The following is a 23,236-nucleotide window of genomic DNA, read 5'->3' on the forward strand; positions in this document are numbered from 1 at the left end:
AAAAAAAAAAAGAAATATCACTAATTTTTAAGGTACGTCTCAACTTCTGCCTTTCTTGAAATGTATATTTGTTCCTTTTATCTCTATCTCCTACAGCTATAATTAGGAGGGTTTTTACTTCGGGAAGTTTGAGATTCTCCACGTTTAAAAGAGAGCACTGGTTTAAGCTATTAAGTGTAATGAAGCTGTCTGACCTCTCTCAGTCTGCTTCAAGCAGTAGAGCAGGGCATTGCCACCCTGATTCAGTGGAATCATGTGGAGAGCTGTTTAAAAACAGATGCCTTGGCCTTCCCTCAGATATTTTATGTCAGAAATGAAAACAAATAAGACTGTACTAAGGTGAACCCGATGTCTAGATAAGAGAACTATTGCACTGAGTCACCCTTATCATTATGCTGTTACTTGTTTCTGTGCACTTAATCATCCAAATAGCTTAAAATAGTAATTTCCAAATATTGGTGGAGGACTAGCTACATCAGTACAGATGGATGTTTGGGCCCCATCACTAAAGGTGTTAATACACTAGATCTGTGGTTATATCCAGGCTTCTGTATTTTTTGAATAATGAAAGAATACTGATATATAATTGGGCTATAAAAATATTGGATGAATGGACTAATGTACCATATTAATTTTTTTGTATATTCCTTTATAATATATATTTTGTATGTGTCCTGTTCAGATATATACATGTCAATATTTGATAAACATTAAGGACCAGTCAGCCATGATGTCCCTTATAGATTACTTTGGAAGCTTCTGGCCAACTGAAATTGTATTTTAAATAGTAGTTGAATGACTGCTGTGTTTAGATTTTTAGATGCTCCAATACTATTCAGTAGTATAGTTTAGTGTTTCATACATTGGTGTATTTTGTTCTATCTACTTTATTTTATTTGAGATTTTATTTATTTATTTGACAGAGAGAGACACAGCAAGAGAGGGAACACAAGCAGGGGGAGTGGAAGGGTTAGAAGCAGGCTTCCCGCTGAGCAGGGAGCCTGATGCTGGGCCTGATCCCAGGACCCTGGGATCATGACCTGAGCAGAAGGCAGATGCTTAATGACTGAGCCACCCAGGCAACCCTAGCTCTTTTATTTTAGATAATAACTTGCTGATCATATGAAAAATTTAGAATGACTAGATTCTTTTTCCTCATATTATTCTGATAAACAAAATCTTGTTTTGTTCTATTATAGAAGCATTATATGACTACTTTCTTGCAGAATGGGACTATCAGAATGTGGCTTTAATAAATTTTTTTTTTTACTTCTGTTTAGTGTTATTCCTCTTTTAAGAGAGTCTGTTGGAATATTAATGCAGAGAACTCCTCCAGTGTTGGAAAATACTCTGCCTCAGTGCTATCAGAGGGTAAGTTTCAAAGCTTCCAAACCATTAGATTTTATGTTGTTTTCAAGCTGTTAGGGATTTTAACTTTTACAAATAAGGGTAGCATATGTGTATAATTTAGTGTTTCTTCCAAGATTGAATGCTAACCATGAATGCCATTTGTACAAACCAGAATAAAATCATTGGAAAATATTGAACTTCACTAAAGAAAATGTGGCAGAGATTGTCCTCATTTAGAATTTGAGCAGTTCTTCTAAAATACGTGTATGAATAGCAGATAATGTAAGCATTTATTCAACATATTTTTTGAGCTCCTACTTTGTGCCAGGTATTCTAATAAGGTACTAAGTATATAAGGGTAAGCAAGACGGAGAGTGTCTGTGTTCAAAGAGGTTGCGGTTTAGAGGGGAAAAACAGGCACTAAACAATAAATTGGTAAATAAGAAAATATCCATGATAGTTACTATAAGAGAAATAAACAAAGTGATGTGGTAGACAGGGGTGATCACGTTAGATTGACTAAGGAAGTTATACTCAAGGATATTGAAACCCTGATGACAAGGAGCCTGCCCTGTGAAAATCCTGTAGAAGAGTGTTTCAGGCCAAGGAACTCTTTATGCTAATGCGAGAGTTCTACGGCTGGAGCTAGTTTAGAGTTGTGAAGACCAGAAGAAAAGGCCACTGTGGCTAAAGCATAGTCAATAAAGGGATGAGTGGCTGGAAAGGCTGGAGAGAATGGTAGGGCCCAGATCATACAGAGATTTGGGTCTTATTTAGAGGTTTAGTTTTAATCTTAATCCGGGGAGAAGTATGACAAAGTTTTTAGGCGGGAAGAGTGTCATAAAACTTATGTTTTTAAAAGATTATTCTGCTTGCTATTTGGAGAACAAATTCCAGAGAGAATGATAGCAAAGAAAACCAGTTATGAGGTTCTTGTCATCTAAGTGGGGAAAAATGGTGGTTAGGACTACCGAGGGAACAGTGAAGATGGAGGTAAGGACACATTTGGGATACATTTTTGGAGATGGATTATGTTAGTGAGGGGGAGAAAAAGTGGTGACTCTCAACTAGGTAGATGCTGGTACCATTTGTTAAGATGTGTTGATCTTAACAGGCTGTGTTGATGCAGGTTTGAGGATGGAAGCTCCCTCCAGATCAAGAGTTCTATTCTGGATACGTTAAAATTGAAATGCCTTCTATACTCTTAGGGGAAATGTCAGTGAAGTAGTTGAATATGCAAATCTGGTGTTTTAGGGAAAGATTGGGACTAGGGAGAGTTTTGAGTCATCGATATATGAATAATATTTAAAATATTGGGGTTATGTGAGATTTCCTTGGGAGAATTCAGCTCTTTTTAGCTTTACTTTTAGCTCCAGGTTTACAGCACAGGTGGTGGAAAGCCAGGAAAGGGAGTGGTTAGGAAGGGAGCTGGAAAACCAGAAGAGGTGGTCTCTCAGAACTGAAGAAGGAAGCAGTGATGCCCTTTCTGTGGGGCGAGCAAAGTAGGAAGAGAAGTGATCATTGATCGGCATCAAGAACACTAATAACTTGATGAGACCAGTTTCAGAGGCATTTGGAAAGGAGACCTTGATTTGAGTAGATTAGGAGAAAATGAGTTGGGGAAGTAGAGATAGTAGCTACAGACAACTCTTTTAAGAAGTATGGCTGTTAAAGGGAGCAAAGAAATGAGTTGACAGCCTGAGTACGGATATAGTATTACGGCAGGGGCTATTTGTTTGTTTTTAAAATAGGATATGCTGGAATAGTGCTGTCCCATGGAACTTTCCCCAGTAATGGAAATATTATATAATCTGCAGTGTCCAGTATGGAAATCACAAGCAAAATGTGGCTGCATACACCAGGTGTATGGGTAGCACAATTGATTTTTTTTTTTTTAAGATTTTTATTTATTTATTTGACAGACAGAGATCACAAGTAGGCAGAGAGGCAGGCAGAGAGAGAGAGAAGAGGAAGCAGGCTTCCTGCGGAGCAGACAGCCAGATGTGGGGCTTGATCCCAGGACCCTGGGATCATGACCTGGGCCGAAGGCAGAGGCTTTAACCCACTGAGCCACCCAGGCGCCCCAGCACAATTGATTTTTAATGTAGTTTCATTCTCCTGTATTTAAATAGCCACTGGTGTCTGGTTATTTCCGTATTACACAGTGCAGTTCAGGAGCATGTTTGTTGATAAGAACCGGCCATCCTAGAGGAAGAAATCAATGATATGGTAGTGAAGGTGGCCACTGCAGGAATGAAGTTCTTGAGAAGATGAAAAGTATTGAACCACGGGCACCTGCATGGCTCAGTCAGTTAAGAGTCAGACTCTTGATTTCAGCTGAGGTCATGATCTCAGGGTGCTGGGCTCGAGCCCTGCATGGAGCCCTGTATTCCCTCTCTGCCCCTCCCACCCACCTTCCCTCCCTGCATGCTCTATTTTATCATTTATAAGGCAGTGTCATCAAACAGATTGGAATGCCAGAGGAGGGGCGCCTGGGTGGATCAGGTGGTTAAGTGTCCACCTTCAGCCCAGCGTGATCCCAGGGTCCCAGGATTAAACCCTGTGTTAGGCTCTCGGCTTAGTGGGGAGCCTGCCTCTCCCTCTCCCTCTGCCTCTTCCCCTGCTTGTGCTCTCTCAGTCAAATAAATAAAGTCTTTAAAAAAAAAAAAAAAAGGTGGGGTGTGCCTGGGTGGCTCAGTCTTAAGTGTCTGCCTTTGGCTCAGGTCATGATCCTAGGGTCCTGTGATCAAGCCCTGCATAGGACTCCTTGCTTAGCAAGAAGCCTGTTTCTCCTTCTTCCTCTCCCTCTGCCTGCTGCTCTGCCTGCTTGGGTTCTGCCAAATAAATAAATCTTGAAAGAAGGAAAGGAAATGAAGGGAAAAGGGAAGGGGGAGGGAGAGAGAGAAAGAAAGAGGAAGAAGGAAAAAGAAAGTATAAAAGGGGTTTTTTTAGATATGGAAAATGAAGTGTTACTCATTTGACATTTGTAGTTATGTTAAGGTAGGGTAGGCATCATAACTATGGAAGAGAAAGGGTCAGTTTATTGAATAATGCTTACTATAAGCTGGTCCCTGAACTAACTGTTTTACATATATGGTTTCTGGTCTTCACCGTATTTATATAGGCTAAGTTTTATCTTCCTTTCCATAGATAAAATCGAGGTTCAGAGAATTTAAGTAACTTATCCAAGGTCACAAATGCTAGTGGCTGAGCCAGAATTCTAGTTCATATCTGTCTGATTCCCAAGCTCATGCCCTTTCTATTATACCACACTGTCCGAATAGGAAAAGCATCTGTGACTACGCTTTCCCCATATTATTTAACTTGAGCAGAGTTGAAGCCAGTTTGTATAGGAGCATTCCTCAGTCTTGGCTACAAGAGTACTTGCACTCTTAGAGGTAGAGGAGATCTATTCAGTCGGTTGTTTTATTCACAGTAGACCATCCCGTGAGGATGCCATTCGGAAACATGTAGAGTGATATCAGGTTCAAGCCACTGTGTCATCAAGAGTCCTGAAAGAGGAAGAATAAGTCCACCTTGACCACTTTAACCAGTAAAAGCAGTTTTTAAAAAGGCTATTGTTAGTATTTTCTCAAATTTCCTACCAACTGTTTTGGAGTTTATAGAAAATAATGCCTACATTGATCAAATTCTGAAAAAAAAAATTTTTTTTTAAAAGATTTTATTTATTTATTTGACAGACAGAGATCACAAGTAGGCAGAGAGGCAGGCAGAGAGAGAGGAGGAAGCAGGTTCCCTGCTGAGCAGAGAGCCCGATGCGGGTCCCTATCCCAGGACCCTGGGATCATGACCTGAGCCGAAGGCAGAGGCTTTAACCCACTGAGCCACCCAGGCGCCCCAAAAAAGAATATTTTTTGATAGGTCTAAGGTCAACTTGTTCTTAATTAACATCCCAAATAGGTTACTTAAAAATCAGAGAATCTCAGAATTGAAAAAGATCTTGTCTTTTTGGTAATAGGCATCCTAACAGGGGTGAGGTGGCATTTTATTGTGGTTTCTGATTTGCATTTCCCTGATGATTAGTGAGTTGAGCACGTTTCACTCTTGGCCATCTGTATGTCTTCTCTGGAAAAATGTCTGTTCCCATCCTCTGTCCATTTTTTAATCAGATTTTTTTTTGCTATTGAGTTGTATGAGTTCTTTTTATATTTTGGATATAAACCTCTACCTTTTGAATTTTTTTTTCTTACCTCTTCAATTTTTAATGGTCCTTTCACATTTTCTATTTTTCTTATATTATGGCATTTTCTTTTTTTTTTTTTTAATTATAGCATTTTCTATATTTCCAGAAACTTATCCATTTTGTCTAGATTTTCAAACTTGTGTGTTTAGTGTGTGTGTGTGTGTGTGTGTGTGTGTGTGTGTTATACACATATACTGTCTCCTTAAAATTACTCTTCTTAAAAGTACTCTAAGGAGTGAGTTTCTAAGTCTTTATACACACACAATCTACTAAGCACTTACTTGGGCCAGACACTGTTTTAGATGGTAAAGATACAAAACATTAAAAAATACACATAGCCCTGCCCTTTTGAGCTTAAGTTCTGCTGGAGAGACAGACAATAAAAAGTATAAATAATATAAATGAATAATACAGTGTGTCATATTATGCTCCAAAAAGTAAAACATAGCAAAGAAACATAAAAATGAAAACATTATTATTTTACATAGAGTAATAGAAGACCAAGAGTACAGGAGCTCCAGTAGCTTACTGAGAAGATGACATCTGAGTAAAAACCCAGACAAAACGAACCCAGTAGAAATGTGGAAGGAAGGTACACTTCAGGCAAAGGGCATAGCAAGTACCTTGCACCAGGAGTGTGCGAAACTCCAGCCAATGGTGAGGAGGCTGATTTAGCTGAGAAAGAGAGAGCATGGGGATGCCTAGTAGGAGAGGAGGTGATTAGGTAACAAGCAGGCCATGTGACATGGGCCCGTATAAGTCATTGTGAAAGCTTTGATTTTTATCCGGAGTAAGGTGGGACGCCACTGGAGAATTTTGAACAGAGGCAGGATCTGACCTAAAGTAATAGGATCGCACGTGGGATACAGTGATGAGAATAGGTGGAAAAGGTACAAGGCCAGAAATAGACCAGTTATTATAATACTATATTCTTACACTTCTACTATTATAATAATTCACACTAGAGATAATGTCAGCTATGCTGATAACGGTAGAGACGGTGAAAAGTGTTTGGATTCCACTTAGTGGCAGTACTTTGTATATTCACAAGCTACACATTCATCAGTATTCCCTTTTATGGTTTTTAAAAGTGGTTGTAGTTTTATTTTTTCATTCTGCTTTTTCTGTTTTGGTTTTATTTTATTTTATTTTATTTTATTTTTAAGATTTTATTTATTTGTCAGAGAAATAGAGAGAGTACAGGCAGGCAGAGTGGCAGGCAGAGGCAGAGGGAGAAGCAGGCTCCCCACAGAGCAAGGAGCCCGATATGGGACTTGATCCCAGGACACTGGGATCATGACCTGAGCCGAAGGCAGCCGCTTAACCAACTGGGCCACCCAGGCATCCCTCTGTTTTGTTTTTAAATCTCCATCAAAGTTAGTCTTGCCAGTGGTTGTCAGCCTTAGGCTGTGGAAACCTTAAGGAGCCATTGGAAAAACTGAGAGATGTCCTTCTTCTTTTTGTTGTAACACGATTCAGAGAAAAGTATATGTTGGCATTTAGCTCCTTGGGGGCTTGGCGATACAAAGGGTCCCATAGCTTCTGACACAGGGAAGAACCGTCCTGTCCTAAATCTGCCTCTTTTGAGAAACACTGATTTTTCTATTTTCAGTAATCTTTCAAAGAACTAGTTTTTTGATATTGTGATTTCTAATAGTTCCTAGGTCTCTAGACCATTAATTTCTGTCCTTTATTACCTTCCTTACTATTTCTTTGAGTTTACTTTGTTGTTCTTCTTGTTTCTAAATGCAAATGAGTTTATACTTGTTTTCTGATCAATGTACTTGAAAGTGTAAATTTCTGTCTAGGTGCTCTCTCAGCTGTGCCCTGCAGATTTTGGCACGTGATCATTCACATTTCCCAGACACCTGCCATGGTCCATAAAGAGTACTCAATAAGTATTTGTTAACTAACTCAAATAATCTCTGACTCCTCCTTTGAGCTAGAGAATAGAATCCATGTTTACTGATATGTCGTATAATAACAGTGTTACATTTAATAATCTAAATAGCAGTTTACTGAACTGTTGACGAATAAAAATAATAAAACAGCATACCTAATAAAACAAGGGGGCCCTTATGTTTGATTACAGTGTTAATATCTGCCCTTTCTGTTCCAGGTGCAGCAGTTGCAAGGAGTTTACAGTTTACAAGAACAGCATTTCTGGACCTTATGTTCTGATGTTTATGTTGGGACCTTGAAATTAGTAGTAGCCCCTGATGCTGATGCCAGGTGGATTTTAAGCCAAACACATAATATTTTTACTCAGGTATGACTTTTTCACTAACTCTTTTAACTCTTTGAATTTATCTTATCTACTAGTTTAAGAAATATTTACTACTTAGCATGTTAAATATGTATGTATATAAATACACGTACACACACACACACACACACACACACACACAATACTATAAGGAAACATAACAGTACTTTCTTTCAACCATACCGTCAAAATTGGGAGTTCTTATTTTAGCTAATACTCTTAAGGAAGATAGTCTCGTTCTGTCATTATACTGATTGGAATTCCTTTAAGAAACAGTAGATTCGGGGTGCCTGGGTGGCTCAGTGGGTTAAAGCCTCTGCCTTTAGCTCAGATCATGATCTCAGGGTCCTGGGATCGAGCCCCGCATCGGGCTCTCTGCTCAAGCGAGGGGCCTGCTTCCTCCTCTCTCTCTGCCTGCCTCTCTGCCTACTTGTGATCTCTGTCAAATAAATAAATAAAAATCTTAAAAAAAAAAAAAAAGAAAGAAAAAGTAGATTCTCCTTTACTGTATACTCCTTATAAGACATGTTAAATGCTGTTTAAAGCCAAGAACTAAAATAACATTTGGAATAAGAATAATGCCTTGTCAGTGGCTTTAGCTAAAAGTAGACTATGTTAACATTTTTTGTGTGATAGCAAAGCCATAGTTTCGTGAGATTTAAAAGCTTAATATGCTATTGTATTTGGAATCATAAATTAGTGCATAGCTTGCAGCCAAATCACTTTACTTGATGCTTATGCTGTCTGAAGTTGACATAGTCATGTGACTGATAATCAACTAGGTATCTGTTGGGAAAATAAGAACATCATGTCAAGAACATCTAAGGAGAGAGTGAGAGAATACAAATTCTTTTTTCATTCTAGTTTGCTGGAAATATTTGGTGAAAAATCTGGATGTTGACACTGCTGCCAAAATTATCTAACACGTAGATCTAATGAGGAACTGTTTCCATGCCTTAAAAATGTGTACTTAAAAACTGGCCTGTGCCTCCTGGTGTGATGCAGTGAGAGTGTGTGGTACTTCTGCCGGAAATGGTTAATCTAATCAGTAGCAAACCACCAGAGTAACCCAGCTTATAGAAACTTGTACGAGATTGTTAGCCTACAAAGGGGGAAGAATAGTGGGAGGTTATGCTAGATTAGAGGAGACTTCACAATTAAATGCAGTGTCTTATCCTTAACTGAATCTTAGATTGGGGGGAAAAAAACAGGCACAGAGGAAATTATTGGGTAATTGGGAAATTTAAATATGGACTGCATAATAGTTCATAATAATTGTGTAGGTGTTAGATTTCTTGGGTGTGATAATGGATTGTGGTTATCGAAGAATGTCCCCATTCTTACCAGATCCATGAAGGAGTTAGTGGCGAAGGATCAGGATATCTAATTTCAAATGTTTCAACAGAAGTACAAAGATTATAAGTAAATATAGAGAAATAAAGCAAATGTGGCAAAATATTAAAGATAGTTGATTTTATTTTTTCAAAATAAGTTAAAAAAAACAAAAACTGGAGGTTCCTCATTGTCACCAGGATAAAACCCAAACTTTCTAGCATGACCCCATTAACTTTTTAAGCCTCCCACTATTCATTCCTATATACCTCATACCCCTGTAGACTGTTCACTTTTCTGTGTGGGACAAAGATCCTCTCCTCTAACATAAAGGCCCAATTTAGTTGTTACTTTCTCTCTGAAGCCTAAAGACCCCTCTAAGCTGCATAACTTCATCTTGTGATACACATATTTATCTGCAGGTTTCTTCCAAACGTCATGATTTTCCATTCTCAATGCTTAAGAAAAATGTATGTGTATAAAAAATTTGTTGAATAAACAAATTCTTCAAACTGTATTTGACCAACACCATCTTTACATGTGCTAGGTATGAAAAAATATGGTTGGGTTCCCATTGGTCTGTTTAACCACAGCATGAAAGGTGGTAATGATATATAGAAATAGAGAGATAGACACACACACACACACACACACACACACACACACACATACACACACACAGAGGGAAAGAAGGTGGGAAAACAGAGGAGAGGAAGAGAAACAGACACATTGTAGCTTCAGACATGGATAACAGAACATAATATGCAGTTTAAATTCAGGATCTTAGCATAAATTAAATGATCTCTCTTCTCTAATAATGAGAAATGTATGGTTATGTTCCTTTGGGGATAAATAATGAAATAATTTTATGTAGGCAACAGCAAGACTTACTCTACTGGGAAGCTGTATGCTGTACCGCTTACTCCAGAATTTTAAGAACTAGGTCTCTTGAACAGACACTCTGAAGTCTGTATATGACTGTCATGTCGCAATGAGGCATGCAAGACCTGCACAGTATGTCTGAATCCTTCTCACATCTCAAAACAGGAGGAGTTTTAGAGGCAAAAGGAGAATGTGGCTGCAATAACCTTGCTTTTTCACTGTCATTTCTAGGTCATCGCTCTCTCCTTTCCCCTGTCTCCTAGTCCTTCCGCCCTCCTTAGTGTGAGCTTCTGTTGACCTCCAGGACATGCCGCAGTACTCTCCCAAGACTTGGGCACTTAGTCACGGTTTTCCCTCTGAAAAGGAATGCTGTTTCTAGGTTTAGAAATGCGCAAGCAGCTGCCTCCGGGCTTAGGAACTGCTGAAGTCGCAACTGCAGTAGGTGGAGGAGCTTCTTCTGGAAACCTTAGACATCTTGGCTTTTACAATGGTTGAAGCTGAAAGTTTATTCAGCTGCTTCTTTGGTTTTGGAATCTGTATTGGGGTTTTGAAATTTTTAAGCTCTGAAAAATATTTTCAGCCCTTTCATCAACCAAGGTCAAGCCCACTCTATTTCATTCCTTGCAGAGCAGGGCCTTGCAGTGAAGATGGTTCAACACATTTTTTCCAGAGGCGAGGAGGAATCACCCTACTAATGACTTATATTTCATACCTTTCATTATTTTCAATTTGCTTAGTGATCATTGTTTTAGTTCCAACATATGCGGAATTGAAGCTCTGAAAGACTAAAAGAAGGATTTCCTCAGTAATAAGTTAATACTTTTTGGTTGTTGTTGTTGTTGCTGCTGTTTTTTAAGATTTTACCTATCCATTTGACAGAGAGAGAGAGATCACAAGTAGGCAGAGAGGCAGGCAGAGAGAGGGGGGGAAGTGGGCTCCCTGCTGAGCAGAGAGCCCCATGTGGGGCTCAATCCCAGGACCCTGAGATCATGACCTGAGCCGAAGGCAGAGGCTTTAACCCACTGAGCCACCCAGGTGCCCCTACTTTTTGGTTTTATGACATTTTCAGGTGTCTTTCTTATAACTGATCTTCTTTTTTTTTTTTTTTTTTTTAAGATTTTATTTATTTGACACAAAGACCATAAGCAGGGGGAACAGCAGGCAGAGGGAGAAGCAGGTTCCCCACTGAGCAAGGAGCCCGATGCAGGACTCGATCCCAGGACCCTGGGATCCTGACATGAGCTGAAGGCAGATGATTAACCAACTGAGCCACCCAGACACCCTTATAACTGATCTTAAATCAGAATTTAAATGATAGTTTGGGTTAAAAAAGTTGTCCTTGTTAAAATATCTGTGAAGACAACTTTAAACTGAAAAAACCAACATCAGTTTGAGAATTACAGCTTTCTTTTCTGTTGATAAAACTCTAAGCTGCATGACTATTTTAGAACTGTATATTAGGCATGGTTTTATTCTCATTTTCCCTGGTATAAGTCTTTAATGGCCAGCTAAAGCTGTGCATTACTAGAGAGTAAAATAAGTGACTGGGTGAACTTAGATTCCTTAAGGATTAATAGGTAAGGGATAATCCAATTTTTAAACTACAAGGTTTTCTGTTGACATAGAAAAAGTTCTCTCTTCCATTCTCCCCTGCACTAACTCTTTAAAAAGGAGTTATCCTTTGGGAATTGATGAAATAGATATTTTTTGTATTTAATATATGAACAAGAAGATTAAGATGGCAGTTTAACATTTTATGTGTCTTTTAAACTTGCTGATACCATCTGTTAATTTTTTAATATACTATTTTGTTAGAAATAATGTTAGAAGAAAAATCTAGAATATGCTTGTACCCTCTTCAGTTCCACAAAGCACAGAAGACAAACCTACTTTGCTCCCTGATAGAACTTTTTTTAAAAAGATCTTATTTATTTATTTATTTGATGCAAAGAGAGAGTACAAGCAAGGGAAGCAGTAGAAGGAGAGGGAGAAGCAGGCTCCCCACCAAACAGGGAGCCTGATGCAGGGCTTGATCCCAGGACTCTGGGATCATGACCTGAGCCAAAGGCAGATGCTTAACCATCTGAGCCATCCAGGCACCCCCCTGATAGAACTTCTATTGTGATTTCCTCATCTTTTCTCCTCTTCTGCCTGTTTCTGTTGTGCATATTAAGTCCTGAACCCCCTGATTCCTGCTTCAGCTTTTGGTGCTCTAGCCTCTAGCCTCAAAATAGAAGTTCACACTGATACCCAGGAAGGAACCAGAAAGCCTCCTCCCATGCCCAAATGGGAGTTCCCCGAGTTTTAGGAACCTCACCAGCCTCCATGCTCTTGATCCCTTCCTGCCTGACTACTGACCCCGCCCAGCCTCCTGTCTGCTGGAGGGGAAGGGCAGTGAGTGGGAGAAGCTACTTACCCCTCTCCTGGGGGCTAGCTAGTCTTCCACCCTGTTTGTTTTCCTGTCTGTAGAAGGTTTTCATCTGTCCTAAGTGTCAGTTCTGCTTGCCAACTCTGCAGCTTCTCCTTAGCCAGTTTTCCATTTTCTTCACCCTGTGTGCTTGATGCCCACCAGAACTTAACCTCCTGAGGAGGTTGGAGTAAACGGCCATGGGATGGGAGACCAACAGGCCCCTACGTTCGTTGTTTTTAATTAATCCACAAGGTTTAAGCCCTTACTGGTTGGTTGGTAGAGAGCAGAAACAGCAGCAGCAACAGCAGCCGGGCCTTCAGTGAGAGCCCACCACACACCAGGCGCTGAGACAGCTGCTTCACGCCTCGCCCCAGCCTCCTGCAGAAGAGGTGCTGCTATTTGTAGTTTATAGAAAAAGGAACCCAGGCCCAAGTTACTGCTCATGACTTACCGTTTCATCATATTCACTCACTGTTTCACTAATTCTGAGACGATTTAGGTTTCACATGGAGGACGAAGGCAGTTTTCAAGACTTCATTTTAAAGGGATAAAGATTAATGTTATATGTTCAGTCAAAAACTAAAGTATAAAGTTTCTGTGGAATTGGTAGAGAATATAGACAAACCAATACTTTTCTATAGCCATATTCCTGCGTGTTTTTTTTCTTTTCTTTCTTTCTTTTTTTTACTCCTGATTTGTTTCCTTTCCGCAACGATGAACATTGATAATGAGGATATTCTAAGTCCGCGGCACCAGGTTCACATTTATTTTCTTAGGAGCACATTGTGTTAAAAATGTCTTAATGATTCAAAAAGTATTGACTGAATCATGGTTTACATGACTCTTACGATATAAGACACAATATTATATGGTTTTCACTTGTTAAAGACAAGGCTTTTAAAGTCCAGGCTCCAGCTCCCAGTGCCATCCCAGCGGTAGAGTGTTTGATGCAACGGAGCCCTGTTTTGATCTGCTAGACTATTTGTCTTGTGTTTATGGTGTGGATAAACTGTATAGAAAACCTAGTTTGCATTCAGGGAGTAGGTGACTCACTATAGGATTCTTTGGAAATTCTGCTTTTCTTTCTACTTTAAAGGAAATTGAGAAAGGAATATGGGACGGTAGAAAACTTGAAGCCATCCCCCTCAGGACAGCTGGATGAAGCAAAATGACTTTTTCTGTTAGACTGACTTTTTATGTAAATCTGTAGCCCCTCAGGGGAAAGATACAAGCTTGAGTAATTAACTCATGATTATGCAAAGATCAATTTATCTAGCCTCTTTGTTTTTCCTCTTTTTTTTTATTGCCTTGGGCTAACCTCATTTCTTATTACCATCTTCACTGTGTTAGTCTGGGGCTGAGGGAAGTGGCAGGGATAGTAATAGGAAACCAACTTACTTTGCCCATTTTACTTTCATTAACAATTTTGTTAAAAGAGAAAAGGAGAAAAGGAATTAAGCCAATTTACTTGGGCAGCAGTTTTTTTCTTAAGGTTAGATATAGAAGAATTTTGCAGAAGAGTTCCTTACTTATTTCAGAGACCGTCTCGGTTGAGTAAATCAGATATACGTACAACGAATCATAATAGTTTATTTAAATAGCCTTTTACAGCATATGAAAACCTTTCTCATATATTCATATACAATCCTGCATTGCAACAAGGGTTTATTAAATACATGTCAAATATTAGATGAACAAAGAACAATTTCATGAGATAGGTAAACTTGGTATGTATCAATGCTTTTAAAATGAGAAAAACTGAGATTTGATTTTAAATCTTAACTCAAAATCATGCAGATGTTGAGTTGTCTTTTTTCTGCCATAAGCCTCTTTAAGGAAAGGCTGCTCTTAAATGTAGTTTCCATAAATTTGAATAACAAATAAGCAGTTTTGCATAGCTTTAACTTGACCAAAGCAAGGATTTTTAAATTTTATTTCATTATTATTATTATTATTACTATCATTTTTTTTTCATTTTTATTACTTTTTTTTAATGAGGCAAGAAAGCTAAAACCTCTTCTGTGCTGATAAGCTTCTAGGGTCTACTCAGCTTTTTATCCCATTTGAGTAGTTCCTGCTCCTCCCACACATTGATTCGTGTTGTGCGGAGTCCACCTATTTGAATGCTAAGAAAAAAAGGCCATGCTAGAAATTACTGTAGTGTTAATCCCCGACTGATTTTTTTTCTCTCTCCATTAATATTCTAATTTACCTTTCATTCTTTGGTACTGGCAAGAAAATGTTTATTGTAACTACTGTATGCTTTAATTTTTAAAAGTTATTTTTGTTTGAAAGGAATTTAACAGAATTTCTGTTCATCCAGTAAACATTTACTGATCAATTACTATGGGCCAGGCACTATTTGAGGTACTAGGAATCAGCAGTGGAAAAAAAAAGACGAAATCCTTGTTATGTAGAGATTACGTTATAACGGGTGAGTGACAGTAAACATAGCAATGGAGGTGATGTAAAATGATCAGGTTCTGGGATTGGGCTACTTTGAAAGTAAGGCAATCAGGTTTTCCTAATGGGTGTGAGAGAAAGAAAGGTCTTTAGGTTGTAACACTGAGGATGGCATTGAGCCATAGAATATACAAGATCACCAGGCTTTCAGGGAGGAAGTCAGACATCTAGGTAGAACTGTGAAGTAGATGGCAGGTAGGTACCAGTGGGGGAATACAAGTGTGGGAGGTGTGAGCATGCAGATAGTACTAAAAGTCTGGATACTAGATGAGATCAGCTAGGGAACAAATGGAGAAAAAGAAGGAATCTGAGGACTGAGCCTTTAAGTATTTCAGTGCTAAGTGCTCAAAGGTAGGAGGAAGAACCAGCAAAGGAGACTGAGGAAGACTGATAATTGAGGTGAAAGGTCACCAGTGAGTCTTCTCTGAAAGCCAAACGAGAGGGAGGTGTTTCAGTAGGAAAGAGTATGTGCCCATGTCCTTGCCTTTAGAGTAAATGTTTAGAGGATGGACAGTACTGGTCCAAGCAACTTGGAGGTGACCTTGACCAACAGCTCTGCAAAGTGCTGGCTGGCAAAAGTTCAGTTGAAATGCGTTCAAGAGAGAATAGAGAAAAGGAATTGTAGGCAGCAAATGTACAACAATTGATAATATAGGAGAGCTGGGAGCAATTTTGAAAGCAGTCCTTGAATAGCGGGTTCATATCCAAAATTGAAGAGAGGCGTTAGAATGTAATTAAATAACCAACAGATGGTCCTACTTAAGTGTTTGCTCATCGTCTGTCACAGGAAGATTGAGACTGAATCAGTTTATAATTTTAGTAGCCAGTTAGGCAAGCACTGTGCTGTTCGCTAGCAGAGTACCAGTAGATGGGTAACCTTACTGTTCCAGATTTTACTTGGACACTGTTTATAATCAAGAGCATGGCTTCTGTAGAGGTAAATGGAGGATCTTTTTGCAATTATGAATATAATTATTTCTAAGATAAAATGACTGGCCCTTTCTGATGAAGAATGGAGAATTATTTTCCAGAGACAGAAAAGAAAAATAATGCTTTCCTTTTTCAAAAAAAATGAGATTTTTTTTGTTTTCTGTTACTTTTCTAAAATGTATAGGGTGCTATTGATTGGTTCGACTTTCTGATTTTTTTTTTTTTTTTTTTTAACTTTTCAGGCTGGAGTGAGACAGCTTTATGTACAGATTGATTTTGCGGCCATGTAACAAATGAAAGAAATTATCCTTCTTGGGGGACCTAATATTTCCGGTACTGTACAATTCAAAATGTTGTAGCTAGCTTTTTAAAACAGAAAACTCGTCACTACAATTCCCCAGCGCCAAGTAGACCAGGTAGTGTCGGCAGTGGTGCTCGGCCAGGAGCACACAGCTAAGGGAGCAAAATTAAGAGGATCTCTCTTGGACTTTTGGTCTTGTCTTTTGTGCTCTTCCCTCCAAACCATTTTGATTTCTGACATTTGTAGTTTTGTCCCAGAATGTTATTTTTTGTTTACTGGTTTTTTTCCATTTCAAAAATGCCCTCGCTCCCAGTTGTCATCCTAGCCAGTACAAATCCAGATGCTGGGCGTCCAGTCATCTGGAAAGTCTTCACTGAAGCTGCTGGAAACCACTGCTTTCATTTACACAAAACTAGTGTTATTTAAAAAAAAAAAAAATGGAAATCGTTTTATATGTAATGTCACGATGGTTGACATTCTTCAGTATAATCATATGTTTGTAAAATTGTTTGTACCTTGCAAACTTATGAACCAAACCATATTGGGTTTTCAAAGTGCCTTTGTATCAGAAAATATATTTGCCAGCATAAAAATGTACCATCAAAGGTCATGTGTATGGTTTTTTCCAATGGATAATTCTATAATCTGTACAAAGTGTAAGACTCTTCTAAGTGATGTATACAGATTGTGTGTACTTCCAGCCTAGGTTTATATATATGAAAAGTTTTCTCTTACTACTCTGTCTGATCAAAAAATAGGTGTTACTTTGCTTTTTAAATCAAATTCAGTTACCACATTATTCTGTGGACTGTGTTTTCAAAACTTTGCAAGCACATGTTATATAGACGATTGTTTTGACTTACTTAAAACATTTGCTGAATCCCAAATTTCTCTGAAAGCTACTGTGTCTGTGAAAACTTCCCTGTGTGTCTCTTTGTTATTTTTATGGGTTTTATTTTATTTTTATTTTTATTTTTTATTTTTTTCTAGTGGGGGGGCAGAGGGAGAGAAAGAATTTTTTTTTTTTTTTTTTAAGATTTTATTCATTTATTTGACAGACAGAAATCACAAGCAGGCAGAGAGAGAGGAAGGGAAGCAGGCTCCCCGCTGAACAGAGAGCCAGACGTGGGGCTCGATCCCAGGACCCCGGGATCATGACCTGGGCCAAAGGCAGAGGCTTAACCCACCGAGCCACCCAGGTGCCCCGGAGAGAAAGAGTCTTAAGCAGGCTCCACGCCCACCATGGAGCCTGGCACCAGGCTCTATTATACAACCCTGAGACAGTGACCTGAGCCGAAATCAAGAGTCAGACGCTTAACCCACTGAGCCACCCAGGAGCCCCTATGGATTTTATTAACGAAAGGCAATGTAGAGGGAAGGCAGAAATGGTTGTGACAATGTTACTTTGTTTTCTCATTCTTCAAATGCTAAGTCATACAATTTGTTTTCCTGTGCAAGCATTGCACAAATACAGTTGCTTTCAAAAATCCTAAAAGCAACATTTTATTGAGTTTGAACTATTGAAGATACAGATCAATTGTGATAAAACAGGTGTCTTAGAAGTTAATAAGTTGATTTCTAGGTTTTTGTGTATTTGAAAAATAAAATTGTGATTTGAGATGCAAGTGCTTGAACACTCAAATATTCTCTGTGTTTTTGAAGAAATATTGATCTGGAGAGATATTTACCCATTGTTCTTCATTTTATCACAATGTATGTTCCCTCTTAACTTTAAAAAAACGAGAGTTCTTGGGGGGAAAAGCTCTGCAGGATGGAAATGTGATTGTTTAGAATGTAGGCCAATAATAAGCACTTTTTCACTGATGGGGCAGAAATCGCTGTTGATTTTGTGTAAGTTTTAGAATATCTTTCTCCTTATTTCTGATCTACAGTTTATGAACGAAAGTGTATTAGGAGAACTGGACTACTTTCTTTATGTTTTCCCAAACTGCTGCAGATTGCTATGAGCTGTTGATAATCCCCTTTTTGCAGATCAAGCAGTATTTTCAAAACATGTTTACTTACTGCCAGGCAGTTCTAAAGCTTAGAATTCCTGCAGTAGAATGTGTTTAACTAAAACAGTTCTTGAGAGTTTGGGGAGGGAAAGTATAAAAGGAAATGTTCTGATAAAGTACTGTTTTTTCATTATATGTGTAAATGGCCATTTGGAAGTTTGTATCCGCTACCAAGCCTGGGATATTGTGTGCATTTTGGCATATTGTGGAAAATGTCAGATCTAGAGGAAGGTGGGAATTTTGGATGTGTGCCTTTAAAAGCTAGTATTATATCTAATCGTACTGATTGTTCACATATGGAGACAGTATTTGCACTGGCCTGTATACCTGACCAGGGCATTCTGAGGGTCGAATTCTGCCTTTCATCAGGCCCTCCATTCTATGCGAAAGTATGCATCATTTTAACTATACTCTGAATACACAAGTGCATGCATATGTGTTTTTTCTTTGATAATCATCAAGCATACAGATGATTAGACTGATATGGAACTCTAATTTTGCACCTTATTTAAGAGATTTCCAGCTCATATCATTTGGCAGGTTGGCATTAACATTTATGCTTTAATTAAATGTCCTTAAACCTGTGTGTGCAGCAGTGACAAATCAGTGTGAGAAAAAGCAGTTTTGTTCTCATTCTAACAAATATTCTGTCTCACCTGTGTTTTTGGCACAGGTCTAGTGCTAAAGTAGGTAATTTCACTGAGAAACTACCTGATTGTTGTAATAGATGGGAGAAATAGATGTAGATGTAGTCTCTTGGGGTGGGTGGGAAGGCAGGCAGTGAGTCTCTGAGTATAAGTTTGCTCGTATTTTAAAAATCAGAATATTCCCTGGAGAACAAATTTGTTTTGCTCTGGGAAAGTTTACCTTGCTTAGTAAACATCCCCAAACAGAAATACACCTATATTAGTTTTGTGTTTTAAAATCTAGATTATATTACTCAAAGGGCTTACCATATGTGTGGCTTTATTTTGCTGACTCCCTGTGCACTTTTGTGAAGGACAGTGTGTAGTTCAACTGTATCTCTGTATTCCTGTCATCGCTGAGCGGTTTTCTGCAGAGGCATAAGCAAGCAGCAGCAGACGTTTAGTGACATCGGAAAATCCCTTGTCTCCAGAGGCTTCAGCATTCTTCAAAGCCTCCGTGTAGACACCAGTAACCAAAATACTGTGACTCGTATACCTTGTAAAGCAGCCCAGTTGGTGACTCCAAATGCAGTTGATCAGAGTTCTATAATATTTTTACCTATGGAATTATCAGTTTTATAAAGATTACTAATATGGTGGCATCCTCATATAATGCTGGGATTTAAGAGCAAAAACACGTCATTGCTGAACACAGAATTTTACATCTAAGGGACTGTCCTTAAAAGCAGTCTCGTTCTACCTCTCATTTTACAGATGAGAACATTGAAGCCCAGAAATGCTGTCATTTACTCAAGGTCACAGAGATAATTAGTGGCAAAGCCAAGACTAGAATCCAGGTCTTCTGACTCCAAGTCAAGTTCTTTCTATTCTACTGTGCTGCCTCTCCAGTGTAATATTTGCCTTTCTGTAAATGTGATGAAAAAGCATTTGTAAATAAAGGAAAGCTGACCTCCATTTTTGGTACATTAAGGCACTTTATAATGGAGTTTTATTGTCTTATTTTTCATAAATATGAGGTTCAGAATATTATTTCCATACTTCCATTATGAGGTTTAGAATATTCTTTATGGAAAATAATAATTTTTGTACTCTTTTACTTTTTTACTCTTATGAAACCAGTTCCTGATTTTTAAAATATGATGACATCTGTACTTTGGATACTTTTAACTTGTGAGTGAATTTTTCTGTTAATTGCCAAAGGCTAAATCCAGTTTAAGGATTGCTTAGTTTCTTTATTTTGTTTATAGTCTGTGAGTGGGTACTTTCTAGAAACCAGGCTAATTCTCACAGGTCATATCATATCATTTCGGTCTTGATACTTCAGTTTTCACTTACTGGGGAGGTTTTTGGATTTTTAACATTTATCCTCAGAACCACACAAAATCGGGCATTAAATGAAATAGAGAACAAAACAAGTCTTTTAATTCAATAGGGTGAAATTTTGAAGTCTTACCAGAACCCCAAATGTTAAATTGCTTACTCTCAACGTAAAAGCATTACCTTGATAAAATTGAACTTTTTTCTTTCTGTTACCATCTTCAAAACAAGAAATCATTTTCCAGTTCACAAGAACTTTGGCAAAAAAAAAAAAAAAGAGAGAAATTTTATTTTTTGAGAACAGTCATTAAAAGTTTTATTAATAGAAGAAGATTGTCTCAAGACATGACCCACCAGCAGCCTTAGCGATCCAGATCTCTACCATGGAGATAGACTGACTTACAGTGAAAAATTATGTATCAAGAAAGGTATCTGCTGAGAAGTATCATTATATCTAAAGGCCAAATGGATGTGAGTCTTTTTGATGAGGGCATCTTTGGTTTGTATTTAACCATTTCCCAACTACAAATTATATGGAAAGGGTGGGATTCAACCTTTATTAAGTATTTCTGTGTCTTTGTATGGCCTTTTCCGTGTTGTCACGTTTGAAAGCCTCACATTTCAATAAAGAAAGAAATTTTGCATGCTTTTATGATGGACGGAGCATTTTCAAATTCCCTCCCTGGGGAAGGAATTCGTAACCATCACCGCATTTTACAGATGAGGAAGCTGTTGTGGGAGAACTTAAATGACTTGCCTGAGGGATAGCCAGTGGTAACGCACTGACTTTAAATCCAGAGCTTTTTTTGATGACGGCTCCGTTTTATGTATATCATTCTACAGTGGTAAAAAGATACAAGAGGTTGTAGCAGATTTGAACAGACTCTCCAATAAAATAAATGAACAATTACCGTGACAAAACTGATTATGGGGTAGCAGTTGTTACATATACATTGCTTAAACTCATTCCTTCGTTCAGTGCTCTCATGCTTATTTCCTACCTTTGCCATTGAATTTAAACTGTGCAGACTAAAAAGAATAATCAGAACTCCTTTAAGAATTTTTAAAACCTTTACAAAAGAAAGTTTTACTGATGCTCAAAGTTGCTTAAAAAAGGGACTGACTCAGAAGAGAGTCCTTGCCAGTCTAGATGTTAAGTAAAGAGAAACTGAATCTATCCTGGCCAAGAGAGGTTAACATAATTGTTGAGGGAATTATCTTCCAAGAATAATTTGTGCTGCTTGAGAGGGATCTGAGGATGTACAACATTACATTTTATAGACACCTTTCTGAGGAAGAAATCTATTTTATAATTAGTAGCAGTCTATGCTTAGTAATAGTATTGAATTTTGAACTCTTCCCATGGCTTTGAAAATTTAGTACTTGGCAATTCTGATGATGTTGGAAAGTCTGTAGAAAAGAATGCCTTGTCTCATCATCTATCTCATTATCCCCAAACTTAGTATGAACTTCCACTTACATGCTCAGTAAATGATTAACTAGTGAGTAAATATTGTAGGTAGTAGTGGATACAAAACTAATGGTTGGGGACAGATAGAACCAGTGATTTATTATTACAGAAGACACCTCAGCTTTTCTTTGGCATTTTTGCACAAATAAGTGACTTTGTATCAACTTTGGCCATTATTTTTCAAGGAGCCCTGTGAGCTGCTTCGCTATTTTAATTCAGGCACAGTAGACATAAAGAGATGTTATCCATGTTTTTGGATAGAAATTTGGCAGAACTGAGACTGGAAGCTGGGTCACTTGAATTTTTACGTTATGTATTGCCAAATGAGAAACCACATTGCCTCCTTGGTTTCTATGGAAAATTGCCATATTGATATTACTTTAAGGATCTGTGTATGACATGCCTTGTTTCATTTATCTCCAGATATATTATTATCCAAAACTCTTTCAGGGGTATAACCTGAAGGTGCTTCTAAAAAAAAAAAAAAAAAAAAAAAAAAAAAAAAAAAAACACTACATATATTCATTTAGTGATTTAAATATTCCTAGAACAGTTTTTTTTCTCTTTTTTCCCTTCTAAATACCAAATTTTAGTAGAGCTTCTCTATATTTCTTATTTTTCATCTTTTAATTGCTGCTGCCATGGTAAAATTTCCCCTTTTTACTAGTGAAAAAGAAAAAAAAGCTTTATTTTTAATTTTAATATTGGAATTTTGTTTAGGTACCACATATCATGTATCAATTAGCCTCAGTGAAGATTCTGTTTTGACTAGATGTATCCTGTCAGGAGTTTCCCAAATAATCACATTGCTTCCTCTAATAGCAAAAATTCTGTGATATTTCTTCCCAAGTGATATTTTGCCCCAACACTTGTGAGTTTGATCAATAAACAGAATCGATCTTTAATATCGGAAATACTGTGAATTAAAAATTGCCAAATCCCTTCTCGATATATTCCAAACATGCCTACAACACTTTACCTCCCTGTCTTTAATGGTTTCTAATCACATGACCAAGTTTGACTTTGGATTTGATTCCTATATGAAGATTTTGGCACCAAGACATTTCTAAACAAACATTTGAATACAAGGCTAGATTGGAATGTCAAATTTCAAGGACTGTGTTGTAATTTGGTTTGGATGTGCTAAAGTGAGCAATTATGATTTGCCTAAATATACAATGAATCCATCATGTATATTTCATTTTTTTTCTACTTGAAGATATTCATGTATATATTTTAACTTCAGGTGTATTTAAAAAGAATAAATAATTGTATCAAAATTCTTCCAATAAAATTTGTTTCAAAATCTTCACCTGATTTCTGTCTATCAGTTTGATAAGTTGAAAGGAATATTGTGAACCTAACAATTACTGGATTCAAAGCTAGAGGACTTGAGGAATGAAAGGGAAAGAATGGTGTTCAGGACCAGAAAATGGGAAAACTCACCAGAGGGAGGAGATACTAGGAGATTGGAAAGGTCTTAATATGTGAAGGTCCTCCTTGTAGTTCTTATCCATTATTTTACTTTATAAAGACATCTTCCAGTATTTATTTCCAGATATTTGCATTAACTCCAAATTCTTCTTTTACCTCATTCTCTATGCATGACCTCAATTTATAGGAAATAAAAACTAAAACCAACATGAGC

At 37.8% G+C, this 23,236-nt stretch overlaps 1 protein-coding gene across 1 annotated transcript in view; it reads left to right on the plus strand.

The window, feature by feature from the left end:
* Window positions 1-22,900, plus strand: part of LOC111143026 (solute carrier family 30 member 7) — a 99,095-nt gene extending 76,195 nt beyond the window's left edge. The window contains exons 9-12 of the mRNA XM_022496442.1: window positions 1,281-1,371; window positions 7,674-7,823; window positions 16,080-16,170; window positions 19,554-22,900. Coding sequence (XP_022352150.1) covers window positions 1,281-1,371; window positions 7,674-7,823; window positions 16,080-16,127 — 289 coding nt within the window. The 3' untranslated portion in view covers window positions 16,128-16,170; window positions 19,554-22,900. The remainder of the gene's footprint in view (window positions 1-1,280; window positions 1,372-7,673; window positions 7,824-16,079; window positions 16,171-19,553) is intronic.
* Window positions 22,901-23,236: the final 336 nt, after the last annotated feature.

Source organism: Enhydra lutris, unplaced genomic scaffold, assembly GCF_002288905.1.
Source record: "Enhydra lutris kenyoni isolate GAN:26980312 unplaced genomic scaffold, ASM228890v2 scaffoldscaffold9, whole genome shotgun sequence".
In the NCBI taxonomy this organism is placed as follows: Eukaryota; Metazoa; Chordata; class Mammalia; order Carnivora; family Mustelidae; genus Enhydra; species Enhydra lutris.